Consider the following 9,816-nt stretch of genomic DNA (forward strand, 5'->3'; position numbering starts at 1 on the left):
AATAAAATAAAATAAAATAAAATAAAAATACCTCTTCCAGGAAGCCAGAGCCCGCCGCACTGCGAGCACTGGGGGAGCTGGGTGTGTAGGGGTCTGCGTAGAGCGGGGAGCGGGGCACGGCCGGCTTCTCCAGGGAGCTGGAAGCTGTCGAGGGTTGACTGCCCACCAAGCTCCATCGGTTCAGCTAAAAGGCAGAATGGAAACGGGAAGATGACCTGCTGTTCCCTACTTGCAGTTCATGCCCAGGAGGGATCCGAGCGGGGAATCTCCCTGCGATTCGAGTCCCAAACGCTGCTCAGCGGTGCGGGACGGTGGGGATGACTCCTGACAGTGGTTAACAAGGGGACTTCCCTGGGTGGAGGGCAGATGCACACTCATTGAGGGGAGGGAAACACAGCATCACACACTAAACCAGCCATGGAGACATGCTGGAAAGCCCTCAGAAGAAAAGGCTGTGTCCTAGGAAGTAATACCTGAAAGGAGGTTGTAGTGAGGTGGGTCTAGGTCTCTTCTCTGAAGTAACAAGTGACAGGACAAGAGAAAATGGTCTCAAGTTGCACCAGGGCAGGTTCAGATTGGATATGAGGAAGAATTTCTTCACTGAAAGGGTTGTCAAGCATTGGAACAGGCTGCCCAGGGAGGTGGTGGAGTCACCATCCCTGGGGGTCTTTAAAGGATGGGTAGATGTGGCACTTAGGGACATAGTTTAGTGGGCATGGTGGTCTTGTGTTGACAGTTGGACTTGATGCTCTTAGAGGTCTTTTCCAACCTTAATGATTCTATTATTCTAATAATGCCCCTACTTGCAGAGCACTGGTTGTCTCAGGAATTAGTGCCCAGCATCTCGGGGGCCCCAACAGACATTGCTCCATTTGCTGTCTTTAACCTCACCTCCCATGGGCCATTTTCAAATGGAAAGGGGCTTCTCACCTGCCCTAGAGCCCCTGCCAGGACAATTATCCCTGCAGGCAGCACTCCGAGGAAACCAGCCCACTAGTTCCTCTGCTGCTCAACCCTCCCCAGGCAGGAGGACAGTCCCATCACCTCCCAGCTCCCTTACACTGCTCAGGTCCAGGTGTGGCGGGGGGGGAATGCTGCGAGCTGCAAGTGGAGTACGGCTCATTGTACACTGAGGACAGCAGCTCGCCATTGGGGTTTTCAGGAATGAGACTGCAGATGGTCCTCTCCGTGTCCTGGCCAGGCAGCTGCTGGCTGCAAGGTCCACATTTACCCTTGGACTTTCTAGCGCTGCCTCCTCTCCGCAGATCCTGTGCTGGCAGCCCTGTGCTTGGCCAGTTAGCCTGGGTCAGGCACTGAAATGAGAAGACAAACCCTGGAGATGGTTCTCCTCTGGATGGTCACCAGACCCACCTGCTGCCCACACAAGGCACTGTCCTGCTAGAGCAGCTGCTGTGGCATCACGATGTGGGACAGTCCTGTGGCCAGACCCATGTCCCACATGCTCCTCCCCATGCACACACACAGCCCTGGACCTACGAATGCTGCACAGGGTGAGAGCAAAGGCCTGACTAACTCATCACCTCCACCCACCTTGCTGTGGGATCTCCTGACCTTTGAACATTCACCCTTTTGCCATCTGTACAAACGATCCTACTGCAGAGCAGAGTGTTGGGATGGGACCCCCCAGCAGACTTTTCCTTTATCAGCAATGACAAGCCCAGGCTCCAGGCATGGACTGCACTGCCACTTAACAAACACCGACCACCCGAGCTCAGCCCATCCAGCCACCTGGATAGATCGCTCTGCTCACAGGCAGCGTCTGTCCCCACCTGTGTCCCAGGCTTTTTTGGGGTTCACTTACATGGAGAGGCTGGGAATAGCCAGGGGAGAGGGGGTCTTCGAGCACCCTGCTCTCAGGCATCATCACGAAGGACTGTCCATCAGCAAGAGAGCCGCTGTTCTGGGAGACGTGTGTTAAGGTGGCCACTCTCCCTCCCGACGCCCAGGAGTTCGTCCGGCCATCAGAGGTGAGCGACCCTCTCCCGCTGCCGCCGAACTAGATGGGGGAGAAGAACAGCCCATAGGAACAGCCCTCTGCCTGGCTGCAGGTACATCCCTCCCAGCCCCATCTCCCACCTGAGCATCGCTAGGTCAGCCCAGCCCATCCCTCCGTGCCCACACGCTGGGGTCGGACCTGGCTCTGGGCTGTGCCCACATGCTGAGCTGCTGCCGTGAATGAGGAAGGGCTCACAGCGAGGTGAAGGGTGCTGAGGCACCTTGACCCCATCCCAGCTGTGGTGCTGGCAGGATGGGTCTCCCCTTCCTTGCAAGACCCTGTTAACATCCTCATGCCAATGCCTCACTGCACAACACTGTCACAATCTATGGCCAGGGCTCTGCTTTTGAAGGAATTTAATACCATATATCCCTATATAATGTCATACAGGGCTTCAAAGTAATTAGTAGGGATCAGCAACTTGACAGCCTTTGAGCAGGGGACTTGAAGCAAAGTCTGTTGTGTCACAAGAGGACTCACAGAGACAGGACAGACAAGAGTCCTGGGAGATCTCCATCTATTGATGATCATGCAAACCCACATCATCTGTTACCTGGCTGGGGTGGGGCAGCTTTGATCCCGAGAAACTCTCTGATCCAGAGAGGGAGGAGTCGGCGTTTCGAAACTGGGCTGTTTTGAGACAGTAGAGCCACTCCTGGTAATCATCATAGCTGCGGCAGATCACCCGGATCGAATTGATCAGCCGGCCTGGAAAAACATCACTCACTGCTGTTGACTGACAGCCCACATTCCTTCCTTCAGAAACCCATGGGAATCCCCGTGCTCCATCCCTCCCCATGTTCTCCCAGGGTCTGGAGATCCTCACACCAGTGCAGGGACAATGGGAATGCTCTGCTGGAGCACCTGGATGAAGGTAAGGACAGGGGCTAACACAAGCTGGGTCTAAATGATGGGGAATCTGCGCAGACGTGCTGTGACAAGCACATCCCCAGGTGCAAGAGCTGCTGCTGGCTCACAGCCTCTCCCTGCCAGCAAAGCCAGGCCCTGCAGAGCAGCCAGGGCAGAGATGGTCCAAGATTTCCAAGCAGGTCAGTTCATAGAGTTTGGGTGCTGACGTGAGCAAGCACAGCCATGAAGATGGTCACAGCAGCTTAGTGAAACCAGCCCGACCCCAGGAACCTCGGTGGCTGCTGCCAGCACACCCCTCGGCATGCAGGACACGCACCTTCTATTAAAAAGGAGGTTTTCTCGTTCTCTTCAAATAGCACTTGGATGGCGTTGAGTGGCAGCTCGCCCTGTCGAGAGAGAAGCAGGCTTAGGACCACACAGCTGAGTGCAGCTCAGCAGGGACACCCTCCACTAGACCAGGTTGCTCAGAAGGAAGGAGAAGCTCAGCACCTAAATCCCCACGGCTAGGTCTGCAGGAGGTGAGAGGTGCCCAAGTTGCTGCTAATCTGGGTGAGGACTTGGGTACCTCTGTCCTCTCATAGGTGTGGGGCACAAAGAGAACTCCATCTCCAGCAGATTGACTCAGCCTTGTCCCAGTAAACTCACCCTCCCTGCTCACAGCTCTCTCCCATCACCAGTCCTAGAGCAGGAACAAAGCCAGCATGAGCCCACGAGCCATTTCACAAAGCTTTGTTCTTACAAAGCCCCTCCTAAGACCTGAGTTTGGAAAAACACTCCTTCCCTTCTAGCTCTTTTTTCAACTTTCCCACAGTTTAACAGCTGACTTCTCCAGAAAATTTGGCAAACGTGGTCCTGAACAAAGTTGTAGTTGCTGGATTGGGACTTCCAGCTTTGCAAACAGGAATCCCCACAATCCCTACCCTGCAAAGACTGACAAAGACAGTCCTGTACATGCCAGCTGCTGAAACGTGAGCTCTGGTGCTCCACGGCACAGTTGTGAATGCCACTCCTGTGACCCGAGCGAGGTTTGCTCCTGGCAAGCACTGCATGTACGTTCCTATCAGCAGGGAACCGAGGCAGAGAAGCCAAAGCAGCCTGTCCCTGGAAAAAACTGGAGTCAGAAGATACCACATGCTATTTCCCGTCAGTGCCTTTGCATGTGCATCCACCACTGTCCTCTCTGCCATCACCCTGGTGTCCCTTGGCCATCCCTGCATTGGTCCATGCCAGGCCTGGTTCTCCTGCAAAGCTCTGTGGGATGGGCAGGAGCCAGCAGTGTCCAGGTCTCCTCTTCTCCTGCAGCTGCATCCCATCCTCAGCTCAACATCAGAGCTCTGTCTGCTGCCAGATGTCCTTTAAGTGTCATCGCTGACAGTTTAATTCACTGTGATGGGCAACTTGGCACAAGGGCCAAGGGTTTGTCAACACTGAATTAGGATCTAGGTCTCTTCATACTCTGGGGCTCCCTAAGATGAATTTTCTTTACATAAATGGAACAAGAACAGTCCTGGGAGAGCAGCTGAAGCAGATTTTGCACTGGAACCATCTCACAGACGAGCTCATCACTTTACTTCTCATCTCCCTCTTTCTCTGAGCAGGGGGAAACCAAGTGACACACCAGTTCTTTGTTCCTTAGCCCCTGTTCACCTCACCTGAATGTCACCCCAACCCTGTCTAGGCAGGGGCAGCTGGTGGCAATGGCCCTGGGAGCAGCTCCTGGCCAGGATGGCAAACACAGGAGCTGGAGAGAGCTCAGGGGAGAGCTCAGTTCCTGCTTCACACTACTCTCCCCCATGCCCAGAAGCAGAGGGAGCAGAGAAAAGCAGGAGTGAATCACAGAATCACACAGAACTGCCTCGATTAGAGAAGCCCTTTAAGATCATCAAGTCCAACCATTAACCTGCCCCCCACCCCAGCAGCTCCCCCCTTGCTGATTTCCACCTCGCCCAGGGCCTTTTCCCACCAGTGCTGAGCCAGAGCCTCCTGCTTTGGGTGAGCCCCATCCTGGTAGGCTCAGCCCCTCTCTTCCCCTTCCCTGTCCCACACACAAACTTGGCAGCAGCAGCTCCTGTGGTTTGTATGAAACTGAAGAACAAAAGGGCCGGGCTATTCCTTCACACACAAATTGGAGGGCTCAGCGTCTGCTTGCGGGGAAGGGAAGTTAATTTGCAGAAGCCCTAGGAGAAGGCTTCTGTGCCCTGACATGCCTGTGGAAAATCCGGTTCCCACCGCCGTGTCACAGGCTGGTGAATCACCACTCTGCTGCTCTGATGGCTGCAGAGAGCCCTGCCATCACCCCAGCCAGCGAGACACCCAAGGACCAAAACTCATGCAGCGTGGGAAGGGAACATTGCATGGACAGGGCAGACAAATCTGATTTAAGGTTTCAAAAGAGATGAGTTAATCTGAGAGCCCAGCCCAAGCCCCCTTCCTTACATGGTGCCCCATTTCCAGGAGCTGCAAACAACATGTTCCCGAAAACAAGCTCTGAGGTGTGTCACACAAGCCACCAGATACTGGAAACCACCCTCTGATGTTAAACTGGGGATGGAGGAGAGCTCTGACTGGCATGTGTCCCTTCTCACACCCCTTCCCACTGCAGGCACAGCCATCTCCTCTGGCCAGGGAGATCCTCTGTGCAGGTCTTGAATTAAAAGCAGCCTGCATGGCTCAGGACCTGAGGTGGACATGGTAAAATCACATGAAGAGGGATCTCGGTGAGCTCACACTAAATTCCACAATCTCTGCAGGGTTTCCATATCACTGGCTCCTCTCTCAGTGACTAAGGAGGATGCTCCTTTGGAGGAGCAGCTCAGCTCTGCTCCATCATGTGCTGGTGCTGCTACACCTGCAGCTTCAGAGACTGTTCAGCACATTTGACACATTTGTTCTACTATGGGAAAACAGGACCAGAAAGCACAGGGCTGTTTAACAGCCATTGCCATGATGTCTAAGATGGATGGTGGCAATCAAGTTCAAGGGCTATGCAGGCTGCAGGCAATGCCAATGCAGCTCCCAGGGCCCACGGTGCCTGTCTGTGCTGTTGTTCCTACAAGCAAAGACACACCAGTGGACTAGAGAAGCTTGTCTCATGTCCCCTGGGGCACTCAGGCCTCCACATCCTCACTGGCCCTTCCGCTGGCGTGCCCAGACATTGCTCGGAGCTCTCACTCCACAGAGGGAAGGAGCAGAAAACGCTGTGCACCAGCAGCAACCTCTCTTCTCTGCCCACCAGCCAACTGACCACCTTTGTCCTTCCCCACCAGAAGCAGATGTGCTGCCTGGATGCTGCCTGCTTTCAAATAGTCCCATGGAGTGGGGTCTGGGAAGCCAAACCCCCACAGGGACACACTCTGGAACTCTCCCAGCTCCTGTCTCAAGCAAGCAAGCCAGGCTCTGTGCCAGCACAACCACACCAAAACATGCCAGCCTCCCTCCTCCCAAAAACTCAGATTCCTTGGCAGCCAGCTCCTTTCCCCCCAGGCTTTTGTAGGAGGGCAAGGTGTTTCTCATGGGAAGATAGCTTGCAACATCCCTCTGCCTGTTCACCTGCCAGCTGGCAAGGGAGCAGAGTGAAGGGAAAGCCCTTGCCAATGTGAGGAGAACAAGGGAACCCAGGTGGAGGAGAGCAACAAGCCAAAGAAATGATGAAAGAGTTGCTGTGGATGGGTGAGAGAAAGCAGGAAGATGCTCCAAAATGAACTTACCTTAAAACAAAGGCTGTTGCCCTCTTCAGATACTATCACCAGTGTGGACGGGTAAAGCACCAGCAGCCGGTCATGCTGCTCCTTGGAAAGTAAAGAGGAAGAAGGTTCCCTGTGAACAGCCAGACAGGACTCAGACCTGGAGAGCCCTTCACCGTGTCTCTCTGACCACAGCCTGAGGCAAAGGCTCTGCAAACAGCTGAGCTGCTTCCCCGCAGCTGGGCTCCACTGGCCATTCCTGCCAGCTCCAGCCACCAGCCCTGTCCTGCAAACACTTGTGCACATCCTGTCCCCAAGCACCACTGCTGCTGGGCCACGGGAGCAGTAACAAACCTTCTTCCATTTACTGGGATGTGGGTAAAAGGCACCTTCAGGGCCCCATTGGGTCAGTGGCAGCAGGTTGGCAGGACTCTGCGCTAGTTACTCCACCCATTGTCTTTTCCAAGCCATGCTGACAGAAGGTTCATCCCCAGAGATGTGTCCTACCTGGAAAGGCAGATGCTGAAGCTTCACTTTGGAAACACAGAGGACATCGCCTAGGGATTCCCGCTGGGTCCCTCTCCACTCCTGGACAGGCATGTTCTGCACGGACCATCGCAGCTCCTCCTTCCCTGCAGAGCTCTGCTTCCAGTCGTTCTAGGGACAGGAGCAGAACTGAGAAGCAGGGTAGACATGTCCTCCCCTAAGAGTTTAGCCAGTGCATGGCCCATCTCAGGACATTTTCAAGTGTGGCAGAAGCAGGGAAGAGTAAATAAATGTGTGCAGGAGCCAGTTTTCCACCTGGGACTGAACAATTGTACTTGGTACCCTGCATATCTGTACATTGCCTTTCAAAGGGGAATGCCTCTGTTTTACAAGTGGGGAGATGAAGACAGGGAGGGAAGTAAAACACCCCACAAAGACTGGAAGAGAAGACAGGTCTCTTGAATCTGGTCCTTTTCTCTAGGCCCCAGTCCTGGGTTCCTCATTCAAATATTCTGTAAACTCTGGATAAGTGCACAAGCAGCCAACTGTGTGAGAATTTCTCTGAAGCAGACCCAAAACTCTGTCCCTTCAGAGGCTGCAGTGCTGGCACCTCTGGGTCGCTGGTGTCCCTTTCACCACACCAGGTTCTCTTGTAAACCTTTCTTTTTGCACCTTTCCCTGGCAGGAGACTGCACAAAAGGCAAGCTCCAAAATGAGAAGCTGTGTGCACACACACACACACAGCAGACATGCAGCAAGTTGTTGTCAGGTCTCAGCAGCACTGGGCACCTCTGGGGTTGCCATTCAGACTGAAATGGAGAGGGGACAATTGCTACATGTTGGAAGGGCTGAGTTACAGACCATGCATAGCCCTGGGAGCTGCTGGAAGTGGTACAAGTGACACCCAAACCCCTGTGCACCACGTCAGAGGGGCAGCTCGTTGACTGCTGTAGTGAAGCGCTCAAGCAGCTGGCCTGAAAAAGGGGGATTAAGTCAGGAGATAACCCCACACCCCCTTCCAGTGTTTGGAAAGAGCAGCAAGCACAGCAAGGAGCATTTGGAAGTGGATCCATCCCTGGAGATATTCAAGGTCAGGCTTGATGGGGCTCTGAGCAACCTGCTCTAGTAAAGATGTCCCTGCTCACTGCAGGGGGGTTGGACTAGATGACCTTTGAGGGTCACTTCCAACCCAAACCAGTCTGTGATTCTATGATTCTATGAAATGTGGTGAAGACAGCTGAGAAGGGCTGGCTGCAGAGATTATCCCTCCCACTGAACACAGCAGGAGCAGGGCAGCATCCACCCAACTGGTCCTGGTTGTTCAGCTCTGAGCCAACAGCGTGGGCAACAGACACAACCCTCACCATCCCAAGACACTAACCTGAGAGAGAAAGGGCAAGCCAAGGCTTCCTCCATTTAGCTGGATCTGTTTCTCCAGGTGATAAAGCCACTGCTTCAGCTCTGACTCAGTAGGACAGAACACGATAAGGGGATTCAGCAGAGGACCTAGGTATGCGAGAGACAAGATGAGTTGAGTGGATAAGAGCACAAATTGCAGCATCCACAAGCCATCAGCTGGCCAAAGCTGGTATGCTCAGCACATCACACCATGGGCTGTCCATGTGTGCATTGCTTTGTTGGCTTCATGCTCCAAGTCCTTCCTGCCACTACCTTGAGTTCACATCCCCACATCAGCACCTTCTCACCGCCTGCTCATGTAGTCACATCTAGCTCTGCCCACCAGTCACTTCTCAGTCCAAAACCAAGCCAAGAACAAAAATCAAAGACACTACAAAAGCTCAGCTTGAAATCAACAGCCACATTTCAGCTTTAAAAGTCCCCAACAGCTTGTGAAAAGCATCTCTGCGGGCAGAGACTATCACGACGTGCTGCTGCAGACAGCCTAGCTCAACGCATGTTGAGTTAGCATGAAGCTTTTTTTTTTCATGCTATTTTTTAGTTTCACTTTGGCACTCGATATGCAGACCATCAGTAGCTTTCTGACACTATTTATTTATTGCTTCACCAAATCTAATCTGTTCCAGAGAAGCAGAAGCTGCTCTCAGACATACACTTGAAGGCAGGAACAGCCTTACACCTTGTTGATTTTAGTTTCCAGCTATCATCTGCTTACTAGTGTGGGCAAAATAGTCTCACACACCCTCTGCTACTCACTACAGACATAACCTAGTGACGTTAATAATCATTTCTGGCAGACTGCAGAATGTATGTTATGATTAATAATTTACTGGTGATCTCAGATTAAACCATACCTGGGGCATGCTCAGTAAGATCGGGTTTTGCGGGACTTGAAAGTATTCAGATAAGCAAGTGCACTGGATAAGCATGATACTTTGCCCTTCCGTGGAGTCTTTCACCCTGTAATTCCTGCACTGTTTATGGGCAACAGTTAATTAAGACTTTGAAACACCTCTGTCTGTCAAGAAATGCACTCAGGTAAACAAAACAGAGATGGGGAAAATGAGGCAGAGACTCCTTGAGTGACTTTCCAGAAGTCACTCCATTCAGAGCCATTACAGCAATTAGGTGTCAGGCATTACTGGGCACCCAAGTGTCTGTGTACCATCGTGGCTTTGGAGCTCTCTGGTCTCTTCTTGCCTTGGTTTCTCTGTCTTTACAATGTAGATAAAGTGATTTCCTACTTTATAGAGTTGCAAGGAGGGGATAAAGGTGGTAACATTATCTAGATACCCTGGCAGCTCTGAATACTTCTCTGGGCATCCAGGTCCTTGTACAAAC

The 9,816-nt window shown here is 52.8% G+C and overlaps 1 protein-coding gene across 1 annotated transcript in view; it reads right to left on the minus strand.

The window, feature by feature from the left end:
- Positions 1-31: 31 nt before the first annotated feature.
- Positions 32-9,816, minus strand: part of PLEKHN1 (pleckstrin homology domain containing N1) — a gene marked incomplete at both ends in the record, with an annotated part of 19,997 nt that continues 10,212 nt past the window's right edge. Inside the window, 9 exons of the mRNA XM_029087050.1 lie at positions 32-184; positions 931-944; positions 1,061-1,313; positions 1,823-2,017; positions 2,571-2,725; positions 3,204-3,273; positions 6,595-6,675; positions 7,078-7,227; positions 8,438-8,562. Coding sequence (XP_028942883.1) covers positions 32-184; positions 931-944; positions 1,061-1,313; positions 1,823-2,017; positions 2,571-2,725; positions 3,204-3,273; positions 6,595-6,675; positions 7,078-7,227; positions 8,438-8,562 — 1,196 coding nt within the window. The remainder of the gene's footprint in view (positions 185-930; positions 945-1,060; positions 1,314-1,822; positions 2,018-2,570; positions 2,726-3,203; positions 3,274-6,594; positions 6,676-7,077; positions 7,228-8,437; positions 8,563-9,816) is intronic.

This window comes from Antrostomus carolinensis, unplaced genomic scaffold (genome assembly GCF_000700745.2).
Source record: "Antrostomus carolinensis isolate BGI_N321 unplaced genomic scaffold, ASM70074v2 scaffold15499, whole genome shotgun sequence".
Taxonomy (NCBI): domain Eukaryota; kingdom Metazoa; phylum Chordata; class Aves; order Caprimulgiformes; family Caprimulgidae; genus Antrostomus; species Antrostomus carolinensis.